The sequence below is a fragment of the Dipodomys ordii genome, unplaced genomic scaffold (assembly GCF_000151885.1).
Source record: "Dipodomys ordii isolate 6190 unplaced genomic scaffold, Dord_2.0 Scaffold171, whole genome shotgun sequence".
In the NCBI taxonomy this organism is placed as follows: domain Eukaryota; kingdom Metazoa; phylum Chordata; class Mammalia; order Rodentia; family Heteromyidae; genus Dipodomys; species Dipodomys ordii.
In genome coordinates, this window is record NW_012267387.1 from 2369697 (window position 1) to 2383915 (window position 14219).

At 37.5% G+C, this 14219-nt stretch overlaps 1 protein-coding gene across 1 annotated transcript; it reads left to right on the forward strand.

Moving 5' to 3' along the window:
* The first annotated feature begins 907 nt into the window (after nt 1-907).
* LOC105998741 (vomeronasal type-2 receptor 116-like) lies at nt 908-6808 on the forward strand. Its single transcript, XM_013033531.1, has 5 exons — nt 908-1189; nt 1632-2438; nt 3531-3758; nt 4851-4974; nt 5886-6808. The coding sequence occupies exons 1-5, from the start codon at nt 1094-1096 to the stop codon at nt 6806-6808; spliced, it is 2178 nt and encodes a 725-aa protein (XP_012888985.1). The 5' UTR covers nt 908-1093.
* The last annotated feature ends 7411 nt before the right edge of the window (nt 6809-14219 follow it).

Sequence of the window (14219 nt, forward strand, 5' to 3'; positions counted from 1 at the left end):
TAATTAATGAATTAATTAAATTTACAATGTCTTAATTTTTTATTGTAAAGACATGATGTACAGATGGTTTGCAGTTACATAAGTCAGTTAATGATCACATTTCATTTTGAAGAGTGTTTTCTTGTTTTCTTGAAGAGTGTTTCCTTGTTTTCTCAGTTCTTTGAATAGCATGCCTTATTAGTAAAATAATCTCTAGTGTATATATGCTTATATATAGAGAGAGAGACATTATATATTCCATTTCAGAATTTACATCTAAATATACTTAGACAAGCATGGAGGTTGTTCATGGAGGTGTTTCAGAAGAGTGCATTTCACTATGGTAGCAATGAAAGTGGGATTTCAGCATAAACTGATCCTTAGCCACAATATGATAATTTGTTTGTATATAATGTGTTATTTGAAATTGAACATAAGTATTGAATTGTGAAATACTTTCTGAATGATGCATAGTGCTTCTAAAGGAAATCTTTTACTTTACACATTTCATTAGTAAGACTGGCCTGACATATAACCACATAACACGAACTATGTATCTTAAAATTTTATTTTCATACATATGGACCTAGTTAACCCAAAGTTAAGACAATAAGCCATTTGGAATCTCATAAGGACTTAATCTAAGTTGAATGGAGCACAGTTGTTTGGTGTTTTATATAGCAGACAGGAAAAACAATTCTTTCTGGGCTTTCATAAGGTTCTGATCTCATTCGAAATAATTCTATTTGGAATTGTAAATTCCTGCATATGATTCCACATTCTCATTCCATCCCAATAGAGGATGTTTCAATACATTCATTGTGCAGAGGAACAAGCATTCAATCCCTCAAAGGCATTGCATTGAATTTGAAGATTAGGTTCTAAAGTACTCTTCCTAATTTTTTTATGCTCACAATACAGGTTTATTTTCAAGAACTACCAACTTGTACTCGCCTTGGCTTTTGCTGTTGAGGAAATCAACAAGAACCCTGATATTTTACACAACCTGACACTAGGATTTGATATTTATAATGTTGATTTCAAAAGTTCATTTGTATTTGAGAAGCCTTTTCTTTGGCAATCTGGGCAGTACAAGATCCCAAATTACACCTGTATGAGAGAAAGAAAGTCTGTGGCAGTACTTACAGGAATATCAGGAACAATATCGGCCACAGTTGGGACACTGCTGGAACTCTACAGATTTCCACAGGTGAATGTGGGAGGAATGAGGAAATGTGAAAACATGTCTACTTTGGTGTGAAGAAAGAGATTTTTGAGACAATCAAATTTTATGCTACCAAATGTTAGTTTCTTTTTGTGCCAGTCCTAGGGATTGGACTCAGGGTTTAGGCATTGTCCCCAAGCTTTTTGGCTCAAGGCTTGTGCTGTACCACTTTAGCCAGAGCTCCACTTCTGGCTCATTGTACTTTCTATCCAGTCTGGCTTTATCTGTGATCCTCAAATCTCAACTACCTGAATAGTTAGGCATACAAGCATAAGCCCCCAGCATCCAGCAGTAACAAAGGGTTTTAAAAGGAATATGAACCTTTCTTCCTCCCACATGCAGCTTTGTTTAATATACTTTAAGACTGAGATTGTGATGGATGGCTGTCTTCTTATTCACAGAGCCCTCAATTTTCTCATCCCTTTAGCTTACCTTTGGACCTTTTGATCTTATCCTGAGTGGCTCCAGCAAATTTTCTTCTCTCTATCAGATGGCCCCAAAGGACACAACTCTACCAACTGCTATAGTGTCCTTACTGCTTCATTTCAGCTGGAACTGGGTGGGGCTGTTGATCTCACAAGATGAGAATGGCTTGTGGATTCTTCTAGAATTGAGAGAAGAGATTTCCAAGAACAGAATCTGCATAGCCTTTGAGGAAGTGGTGCCAGTCAGCACTTATTCAGAGATATGGAGACTCATGGTAATATATAATGAGATTAATAAGTCATCAGCAAATGTTTCCATCATTTATGGTGATAATGAATCCCTACTTGAGTTAATGTTGTATTTTGAGCAATTTTTAATAACAGGAAAAGTTTGTATCATAAACTCCTCATGGGATTTAACTATGAGAAGCAGATACTTCATACTTGGCTCATTCCATGTACCTCTCATATTTTCACACCACTTTGCAGACATTGCTGGGTTCACGGATTTTATAAGGGCAGTTAACCCTTCCAAATACCCAGAGGACTTTTACCTTGCTAGGGTTTGGCTTTTCTCTTTTAACTGTTCACAGAATGAATCTGACTGTGTAACCTGGATGAACTGTCCATATGATACCTCCTTGGAATGGTTGCCTGGGCAGGTTTTTGACATGACCATGTCTGAAGAGAGTTATAATATATACAATGCTGTGTATGCTGTGGCCCACGCTCTCCATGAGATGCTTCTTCATCAAACAGAAGTACAAACAATGGGAAATAGAATAGGGACAGTGCCTTCCCCTGCACAGGTAATGCCTTCTGTGTCAGATGGTACACACCATTAGCAAAGTCACTTCCTAATGGGGTATCATATAGTATGAAATTAAATCTTTCAGATACTTTTCAAAACCCAAGAAAAAGTAATACTGGATTCGATGTCTGTGCCTTTATACCCTTCTTTATATGATTTTAAAGAATAATAAGCAACTGGAAAAAAGCACTGGGTTTCATCTTTCCATCAATGATTTGTGTTACAGATGACTTCAACTTGCTCATTGTCAATGGTTTCAAAATTGTATACCCAGATTTTCTCATTTCACAGAATTATTATCTAGTAATAACCACACATTTCATAAATGTTCACATTTCAAACTCAGATTTTATGAATTTAATTAGCTAAAATTCCATAGAAATTCCTGCAATTATTGGTTATAGTAAACAGTATCTAGGCAACTCAAAAGTATCTCATTTATGAGTATTTACATAGAATTTGTTTCTATTGAAAGAAGTTGTTGGTCTTTCTTAGGTTCTACAGTAATTGGTATTTGTATTAATCTTGAGTTATAAGGCAGGGATTAGAAACAATGAGGACCTTTGCTTAATTCAGATTTTCTGTCTTAATTCTTGGATTCACTTCACCATAAGACGTTGTATTTCCATATGACTGGGTAAGATGAAGTTAAGCGAAATGAACCCTAAGATAGTGTGTTTTTTTCTTTCTTGCTATTGTTTCTAACGTATTTATAAGGTACCATGTGATTTTTTTGTTGCTTTGTATGTCCTCCCCCACAGTATAACCCCTGTTTTCATTGTATTTGGTATTGGAATAATTTTGGGAGGGGAAAGGAAAAAACAAAATGTTTAAATAGGGATACAGTTTGACCCTTTGCAACAATGAGATTTAGAAGACACTAGGTTAGAAAAGGAACTTTACAATTTAGGCAGAAGGGGGAGTGTAGTTTTAGAGGCAGGAGGAAAGGGATGGTAGGGGAAAAACAAAGGAGGAAGCAAAAATGCTTGATAAGAAATGTACTCATTACCTTGTTCATGTAACTGTAACTCCTCTGTAGAGTATTTTCACAATGAAAAACTTATTAAAAAGATGTTTGTATTTTGTTTAGCTGCATCCTTTTCTGAAGAACATACAATTTCACAATCCTGTTGGAGCCCAAGTGGTTTTGGATGACAAAAGGAAGGCGGAGGCAGAGTATGACATTGTAAACATTTGGAGTCTTCCAGAAGGTCTTAAATTTAAGGCAAAAATAGGAAAATTCAGTCCATATGCTCCACATGGTCATCAATTGTCTGTGTCTGAAAATATGATAGAATGGGGCCTAAGAACTAGCAAGGTGGGTTGGATCTAACCGTAATAATTTGACCTAAATAGAAACAAGCAAAAATCTAGAATTTATACTCCTCCTGCTCATGAATAGACTGACATTGTACATTGAAGTATTCCCAATTGAAGTTTTTTATATACTGAGTCCTAACAGGAAAAGGAATGTATGAACTTAATAGTATATTTGTAAGTATACATCTATTTCACATAATCAAATATAAATGACATCTTAGAAATTTTCTACCATTCTGACAAAAATCTCAATCAATTTCTAAGAATATGTAATAATAGGGACTGGGAAGGTGGCTCAGTGGTAGAGCGCTTGCCTTGCATGCCTGAGGCCCTGGGTTTAATTCCTCAGTACCACATTAGCAAAAAGAAAAAAGCCGGAAGTGGCACTGTGGCTCAAGTGGTAGAGCGCTAGCCTTGAGCTGAAGAGCTGAGGGACAGCACCCAGGCCCAGAGTTCAGGACCCACAACTGGACCCCCCCAAAAGAATATGTAATAATCAATTTATAAGAATCTCATAATTAATAAGAATCAACAAATCAATTTATTAAACTGATTTTTTTCATACTCCTTATGCTGGCAATTCAATGATTAGTTGGCATCTTTCTTGGGTATTTTTCATGAGGGGAATCATGTAAGTAGCTTGTTTTGGAAGAACATCCTATCTCATGTTCCTGGAAAACGAAGAGGAAGGTATTATGGACCTGCAAATAACACAACTCCACAGAAGGGAAGCCTATGATTTATTTTATAGCATGTTTTTAAAGCTTCAAAAAAGTTTCTTCCTTCCTCCTCTTCACTATTTCTCAGATAAACAAAAAAAGACAACATATAATGATGTGAATTCAGGGGAGTATCATAACATTTGCCTCCAAAATTAGTTTCTTACTTTTCAGAGAATGTTACCCACTTCGCAGTAGCTAACAGGCTGATGATCAAGACAATAACACATATGGATTATTGATCATGTGATGTAGAATTTATAACAGAATCCTGAAAAACTGATTGGATTAAGATGTATAGAAAATGTATGGATTTTTCATGTGTTAGGTAAAAATATAAACAGTTACTAACATTATCTCACTGCCCTCAGTCTCCTCACTCTGTCTGCAGTGAGAGTTGTGGTACTGGATTCAGGAAATCTCCTCAGGAGGGAAAGGCTGCCTGTTGCTTTGATTGTACCCCTTGCTCAGAGAATGAAATTGCTAATGGGACAGGTAAGGTCATGACTGAAGGAGAAATTTGCCATCACTCCTAATATTCCCCAATCCATCCAAGTCAATGTGAAACTTGTGTACTAGGATAGTTGAGCTCAAGTTTTCCTTCCTTCAATTAGTAATAACAATTGATGTTTCTCCCAGACATTATACAAATCATGGGCTTGAATTACATATGGGATTCATATTTTCTATTCATTGCAGGCATGGTTATCTCAAAGAAACTCCTTTTATCACTCCTAGTTAAGTTTGCTAAAATAAACAAAAGCCTTATAAAATAGTTTTTGTGTTCCTGCACTCTGTATTTGCTTAACAATAAAATCAGAGTCTGCATACCATTAAACTACATTGTCCACACATTTCCTTTTGTCACAAAGCAAGTGCTCAGAAATTTGTGTATGGTTTAATATGTAGGCATAAGTATTATGCATAGAGTAACTTAGAGCTCCAAAAGTGGTTTGATTTTCCCCCCACTGCTTCACAGTAAGGAATTAGGACATAAAAAAGAGATACCTTCAAGAAAGAGTCACAGATCTATTTATGTTTCACAGACACGTAGGAAATTGCAGGCTGTATCATCACAATTCTGTGTGAAGTTTATGGTATTGTACACCTATAGCAAAGAGAAATGGTGTAGAAAATTGATGTTATTATATTAGAAATGGCAATAATGTCACATTATCAAATGTGTGGTTCTATTAAAAGGAATGTTTCAATGTTGATTTTGGAAATGAGGGTAGTGTTACTGGATAAGAATGAAACAAAAAGAAGATTGAAATTTCTGGTAATATTTACATTTCTGATAAAAAATACTTATATGATAGAATTACATCTACTAGGGGATTTTCTAATCTCCTTTGAATAATGGACAATACTGAAAAAAGCTAATGTTTGTTTGATCTCCTTACCAGATGTAGAGCAGTGTGTGAAGTGTCCTGATCACCAATATGCCAACACAGAGAAAAACCAGTGCCTCTTAAGAGTTGCAAGTTTCCTGGCTTACGGAGATCCCTTGGGAATTGCCCTGGTCTGCATGGCTCTCTGCTTGTCTACACTCACTGCTGTTGTTCTTGGGGTATTTGTGAAGAACCAAGACTCTCCCATTGTCAAGGCTAACAACAGGGCTCTCAGCTACATCCTGCTCATCTCCCTCATCTTCTGTTTCCTCTGTTCCTTGCTCTTTATTGGTCGTCCCAATACTCTCAGTTGTATCTTGCAGCAGACCACATTTGGAGTTGTGTTCACTGTGGCTGTTTCCACAGTGTTGGCCAAAACTGTGACTGTGGTTCTGGCCTTCAAGGCCACTTCTCCAGGGAAAAGGATGAGGTGGCTGCTGGTATCAGGGGCTCCTAAATTCATCATCCCAATCTGCACCTTCATCCAGGTGATTCTCTGTGCACTCTGGTTGGGAACCTCTCCTCCTTTCATTGACGTTGATGCACACTTTGAACATGGCCACATCATCATCCTGTGCAACAAGGGCTCCCTCATGGGCTTCTACTGTGTCCTTGGATACATGAGCTCATTAGCTCTGGCTAGCTTCACTGTAGCTTTTCTGGCAAGAAATCTGCCTGACACCTTCAATGAAGCCAAGTTCCTGACCTTCAGCATGCTGCTGTTCTGCAGTGTGTGGCTCACCTTCCTGCCTGTCTACCACAGTGCCAAGGGAAAGCTCATGGTGGCTGTGGAGGTCTTCTCCATCCTAGCCTCAGGTGCAGGGCTCCTAGGCTGCATTTTTGTCCCCAAATGCTACATCATCTTGTTAAGACCACATAGAAATTCTCTGCATGCCTTCAGGAACAATAACCATATGATGAGCTATAAGCTGTCTTAAGATGGGTACATATTTGATAGAAGTTGTAAAATAAATCTACACTCATTTCCTAGTCATATCACTTTATAATAGTTCCATGGACAAATGACTTACTCATTTTTAGATTAATGTTATACTTACATTTGTCACCATTTCTGTTTAAATTGTGTCTTTGTGTTTCTTATTTACTCTACACTCATTCCCATGATCTTCAATTTTTGTTGTATTTTATTATCCTGTCTAACTTTTCTTTGTTAGTCAATTTCCTAAATTTTAACTATCCTAATCTGCTTCCTGTACACCAGTGTTGCTTCGTGGTCCAATCCTTTCCATTAAATTTTCCTGTTAACAACATTCCTTGTTAGTACTCTCATTGGAAGCATGATTTGTTCAATAATTATGCATTTCTAGTCAAACATCTGCTTTTAGGAATAATTTTGTGTCTGTGATTTTGGATATCTCTTTCCCCCTTCTGCCTCCTTCCCTCCTTTCCTCATATTATCTTGAAAATTCTAGAGATTACTGGCACATTGTATAAAAATGCACCTCAATTTTTTCCCACAATCTACTTAATTTATGAGCTAATAGATCAGTAAATTTTATAAATTTCTAAAAGTTTGCTAAAGCATAGGTAGATATACTGAGCAATATACCATTATTTAATAAGTTGATCTGAATATGATATATATATATAAATTTGTATTAATTAAATATATTGATATTATATTATCTGCGTTTACAATCTGTTGATTACATGAAAATGTTTATCTTTCATATTTAAACTTTTAATTTAATAAGAAAAAGTATTATTTATTGTTCCAAACAGACTGATTTATTGAGTTGTGTACTATGTTTACAGAATCATATGACTATTTAAAACTTATGATCAGGTAATGAAAGTCTTTGTCCTGTCTACTCTTGTTCTTTGTACCTTTTTCTGATATTTATAGAACCAACAGATTATTGATCATGTAACTGACAATGAACTTATACTACTTTTTTTTGGAAATATAACAATGTGTTGGTGAAAATATTATGTGATTGTTCCTTTTTGAGGGCAGAGTGTGTTTTGTATATATTAAGTTCTTCAGTATGTTTCTCAAGATAAGATCAATATAGATCTCACTTTTATTGAAGTTATTACTTTTTACATCTTTATAGGAATTCCATTAATATAGTTGAATTATTACTAATGAGTAAAAATACTGACTGCTTATTCTGTAGAAATCAAGTAGAACTGGTCTCAGTATTAGTATATCCCAATATCACTGAAATATCTTTGAAGAATTATTCATTAATGATCCATTAGTATGAATGGAAGAGTGTAATTGAGGTCTCATCCAGTAGTCTGGGACCTTCAAAATGTAGATACTATTGGTGAGAAAGTAAGTCTTATTTTCCAATGCTATGGAACTTCCTTGAAATCATGTCATTTTATGTTCTTTCTACTGCTTATCAGTAAAACAGTGAAGAACTGGAATGGAAAGGTATAACCTTGTTTTCACTGTATTTGATTCTGGTGCCCTGCATCTTGTATATATATTTTTCTAATTTGGGGAGGGGAAGGGAAATAACAAAATGCTGAAATAAGAATATAGGTTGACCCATTGTAACAATGAGATATACAAGACACAATGTTGAAAATGAACTTTACAACTTCAGGAAAGTGGTAGTGAGGGAAGTGAGGAGTTGGGGATGTGGGGAGAGACTGGATGGTAGGGGACAAATGAAGGAGGGGTAACAATGATTGATAGGAAATGTACTCATTACCTTTCTCATGTAACTGTAACCCCTCTGTACAGTATCTTTTTTGTACTTTTTATTGTAAAAGTGCTGAACAGAGGGGTTACAGTTACATGAGCAAGATAATGAGTACATTTCCTGTCAATCATTGTTTCCCCCCTTTGTTTTCCCCCTACATCCCTTCCCTCCCCACATCCCCAATTCCTCCCCCCAGCCCCTCACTTCCCCTCTCCCCCGCTGAAGTTGTAACATTCTTATACATTTCATTGTTACAATGGGTCAGCCTGTATCCTTATTTAAGCATTTTGTTATTTCCCTTCCCTTCCCAAATTAGAAAAATATATATACAAGATTCAGGATACCAGAATCAGATACAGTGAAAACAGGGCTTATAACGTGGGGGAGGAACATACAAAGTAACAAAAAAAAATCACATGGTACCTTATAAATAAATTAGAAACAATAGAAAGCAAGAAAAAAGATATTTGTGTCCCTATCTTGGCGTTCATTTCACTTAACATCATCTTATATAGTCATATGTGCATAGCCTTTGGCCTTTTTTGCTTGTCCTACACATGAAGAATAGAAAAGGCCTCATTGAAGCTTACAATGCTTCAAAGCATGAGTTCACAGGAGTGAATTGAATACCAGGTCTATTGTATCTTCCTCTGTGTATTCCTGCTGCCAGGAGGTAGGGATCTTCTTAAGACACAGGCTGCTTTTATGATTCCTTTCACCACAAATGTCTTAGTGACAGGCCAACTAATCATTGAATGAAACATAATCTGAAGGGAATGAAATAAACCTTCAACCTATACATTGATTGGATTAGGAATTTGTTCACAATGAGAAAAACTTACTGAAATACCATTTATATTGGATACAAAATGAATCAACTATTAGTAATGTTATGCCCAGGATCCCCAAAGACCACCAAGGAGCTGATTCCAATGTAAGTACATGAGAGTCGTTTATTTTAAGCTTGAGCTTGGGCCTACAACCCTTACCAACTCAGCGGGTCAGAGTTGAGAGCCCTGATCCTTCAGTTAACAGGGTTTTTATAGGGTTTTTAGGGATATTCTATGCATCATAGCATTACTTAGCAAATCATATCACACCACGGGAGAGTCATGAAATAATTCTAAAAAATGATTAGTGTAACCAGTGGCGGGAAAAGACCTGGTAAAGTGATTGGATGGTTCATAGGGTTGATGCTTTACAAAATGATTGGCTAGAGCGGATGGTCCAGGCTGCAAGGGTGTCAACCCAACGGGAACATCTGGAACTTTAGGTATTTCCTGAATCTGCTGATTAGCTGTTGTTAGGGAAGTTTAATGCAAAGGGGTTGTCGACACATTTCCTGGAATTTTCTTATAACAGGATGGAATCTAAACTTAAAATGACTATATTTTGTTCAGGCTTCACAGTAACACATTGTTAAATGCAGTATGTTGGGGCATTAAAGAAAAGGAGGTCCCCCTGCTGGTGGTGGCTCATTCCTATAACCCTAGCTACTCAGGAGGCTGTGATCTGAAGATCAGGAGGAAGTTCAAGAAGGAAGTTCCTCAGACACTTATTTCCAATTAATCACCAGAAAACTGGAAGTGGTGCTATAGGTCAAAGTGATACGAGTGTTAGCTCCAAGGCACATAAGCATTGTGACTTTGTGTTCCAACTCTAAGAGTATCCTATTTTTGCTGACTTCTTTGGAATTCAAATTTTATGATTACATCCCACCTACCTCCATAGTTCCTATGGCCCACACTATCATATCTTCAGATACTGACAGTTGCTGACCATCTAGAGCATGTGGAAAAAAACTTCATTACTCTCACCTTAAGTTCAAGACCTTCTGGAAAATTCCATATGTTTGAAATGTCATACTCCACCTCTAATTTCTTGTTATCATTCAAAATCACTTGATCTCCGGCAGGAGTTTGAAATTGGATGTACATCAGAAAAGGGTGCATCTGTAAGAGATAAATTATCCTATGATGAAGTGAATTCACATGTTGAAACACAAAACCTAAATTGTACAATCCCCTCATTGTCTTTAATCCCTACATCATAATTCATGATCAATAGACAGAAAAAATAGAACAAAAGAAAACCTCTACAGAGGAATAAGATATCATTGTACTTCTGAATTTTGATCATACAGGAAAGAATCACAAGCATCTTTTCAAGAGAACCTTCCTCCAGATAGTCATGATTAAAACAGTTCTCAGTTCATTTTAGGAATGCCCACAGTATCTTAGTTTCCTAAATTGCTGTTACTTAAATTGAAATTACAATTACTAGCACTTATGAAACATGTGGATAATCTGGAAAAATAATTTTGGATAGTACTATTGAAGAAACTCTTAACAAAAAGCTGGACTTAGAATTTTTTAATGCATTATTTATTGTAAAAATACTGTACAGAAGAGTTACAGTTACATGAGTAAAGTAATGAGTACATTTCATATCAAGCATTGTTACCTCCTCTGTTTTTCCCCTACCATCCCTTCCATCCTCACCTCTCCAATCCCTCCCCCCCTCCCCAATTTGTAAAGTTTGTTTTCAACATAATGTCTTGTACATCTCCTTGTGTCAACCTGTATCCCTATTTAAGCATTTTGTTTTATCCCTTCCTCTCCCCAAATTAGAAAAGTATATATATAAGATGCAGTGCACTGGCATGAAATACAATGAAAACAGGGTTTATATCATGGGGGAAGAACATACAAAAGAAACAAAAAAGCTGTGAATATGTTGCGATCATTTGTAACACAAGGATTGATGAGAACATGTGATATATTTCTTCATTACTTCAGGAACCTTTTCTTCCAGGACACATGCTTACACATCTGGAGTTACCTCCAGGATTTGAACAAGTGCACTTTCTCCTGAGATCTTGCAAAAGTTTCAACATCCTTAAAACCCCTTTAGAAAATCACTTTGTTCATGGTGAATGCTACCCAACACAGAAGGCATTACCTGTGCAGGAGAAGGCAACATCCCTTTCTTATTTCTGATTGTTGGCTCTTCTTTCTCCCTTCCCATTTTTTTTTATTGTGAAAATATCGTGCAGAGGGGTTACAATTACATGAGCAAGGTAATGAGTACATTTCTTATCAAACATTGTTGCCTCCTCCTTTGTTTCCCCTTCCCATCCCTTCCCATTTCCCCCACACCTGTCGCCCCGCTCCCCGCTCCCCTCCCCCATCCTATGCCAAAGTTGTGAAGTTAGCTTTTCTTTGTGATGAAAAAGCATCTCACAGAGGGCCTGGGCCACAGCATACACAGCATTGTACATATTGTAACTTTCTACAGACTCAGTTAATTCAAAACTATGCTTAGGTATAGTTCCAGAAAACTGGAAGTGTCACTGTGGCTCAAGTGGTAGAGTGCTAGCCTTGAGCTGAAGAGATGAGGGGCAGTGCCCAGGCCCAGAGTTCAAGTCCCATGACCAACAAAACAAAAAAACAAAAAATTTAGGTGAGGAATCCTAATTCTGATTTATTTGTGAGAAAAAAGAAAACCAAAATACTTAAAAAATGAAGTTGGAAGTGTTTTCCCAATTTAACTCTACCTGAACCAATTCCAAGTAAGCCATGCTAGAATGAGGAGCCTGAAGCTAGGGAGACTGGGAGAAAATTGTGTCCAAGCCTGATACTGAAATATCAGGACCAGAACCACCATGGTAAAATGCTGTCTTGGGACTGCCCCATGATTGTTACTCTCAATCTTTTATACTGAGACTCTGGAAAGAGATCAATTCTGGAATGGGCTGGTAAAGAGAATAAAATTATGTTCTTGTTTTAATTCTTTCTCTATGTACATACAGATATGCACACACATTAAGAGATATATAAAGAGATTGTTTATATGAGAGATTTTATATATATGTATATATACATATATACAAAATCAGTCAATTTTTTTAAAATGTAGATGGTAAAGTAGAGACAGAGAAATATTAGATATCTTCCTGGTCAATCAAATACAAACTAATAAACCAAGATCAAAAGTGGACAGCAGGCAACGGCATCAATTGAGCCTGGCATCAATCAAGAAATATCATATGTATTTGGAAAAGAATAATCTAATCACTCTCTAGGGCAGTACTTCTTCTCTTGATGATATTACTCAACTTCTTTATACTATCTTAGGTTATATAAGTTCCATATCGTTTATGTGACTTTTATTTTCCAGTGAAAGATAAATCAAGTATTAGTCTCTTTAGCTGATATTACAGAATAATAAAAGTGTGAGTGAGAAAAAGAAAAGGAACTGCAAAACATACCTCAGAAAGGTGAGGGAAAGGGCTGGGAAGGTGGCTCAGAGTGCTTGCTTTGCATGCATGAGGCCATAGAATCGATTCTTCAGCACCCCATAAGCAGAAAAAATCAGAAGTGGTGCTGTGGCTCAAATGTCAGAGTGATAGCCTTGAGATAAAAAGCTGAGGGGCAGGGCTAGAGAGGTGGCTCAGTGGTAGAGTGCTTGCCTTGCATGCCTTAGGCCCTGGGTTCGATTCCTCAGCACCACATAAGCAAAAAGAAAAAAAACTGGAAGTGGCACTGTGGCTCAAGTGGTAGAGCACTAACCTTGAGCTGAAGAGCTGAGGGACAGCACCCAGGCCCAGAGTTTAGGCCCCACGACCAGACCCCCCCCCAAAAAAAAAGCTGAGGGGACATGCACAAGCCCTGAGTTCACCAAAAATAAAAGAAAGATGAGAAGGAAAGAAAAACAACTAAAAATACTAAATTTTTGGAATCAGGTTTGTAGCAGCAAGGCCTGGGTGCCTCTGTGCACAGCATGCTGAGAAACCCAGACTTATGTTTGGCACAGAATGTCAGTTGTAGCTGATCACTTCTCAGGATGGGCACAGACACAACCGAGGAACCTCATGCCAGCACAGCTGCATTATAACACAGAAAACTACTTCATAGTAGAGACCTGGAATAAAGTCATGCCAACACAGAACACTGTGAATCACATAATTTCCTTGTGTAACCAGGGAGAAGGGCAAGTGTAATGAGGGAGAAGAGCAGGAGGTGAACCAAAGTCCTACTTCAAAAGCAAGCATGAGATATAGAAAGGAGAAAGATGGACCAGAAACAAGTAACAAAATTCTGTACTTGGAACAGAGTGACCAACCAATCTCAGTCTTCACTAGGCAAGAGCAAACTCTGCCACTTGATGACCATGTTACAAAGTGCCACTTAGAAGAGCCTGGGATAAAGAACCAAAGTATGTGCTTGGAATTCAGAGATAACCACACAGAGAACGTGAAGGCCAGGCTTCTTACTTGCAAGGGGACACATTTCAAGAATACAGGAGATGCAACTGATTCTGTCAGGAACCAAAGGGCAGAATCTCATGTTGGATCTCATGCACGCAGAATCTCATGTTGGATCCATGCACGCATGGATTAAAGGACCCAAACTACAGAGCCCTAGCCCCCAAAGTCTGCTCCCAGTACCAAGTGAGAGGCTCAAACAAACAGGGAAAGGGACCAAACAGTGCTCCAAGCCAGAGGCCTACCCTGAACTCAGCACAGAACCAAATGATGCACCAAACCAGAGTCCAATCCCAACATAAGACCTCAATTTTGAGTGAGGAATGAACTCCACCCGACCACCAGGTACACAGGGCCAGAGAACTCTTGTCAGAATCCTGCTCCAGCCTCAGCTCCCATAGCGAA

Bases quoted from the DNA above. Each gene is read 5' to 3' on its own strand.
- LOC105998741 (XM_013033531.1), top strand. From the start codon at position 1,094: ATGAGAGAAAGAAAGTCTGTGGCAGTACTTACAGGAATATCAGGAACA. The intron at 2,439-3,530 runs GTAATGCCTTCT...TATTTTGTTTAG, and splicing joins CAGTGCCTTCCCCTGCACAG to CTGCATCCTTTTCTGAAGAA. The intron at 3,759-4,850 runs GTGGGTTGGATC...CACTGCCCTCAG, and splicing joins GGGGCCTAAGAACTAGCAAG to TCTCCTCACTCTGTCTGCAG.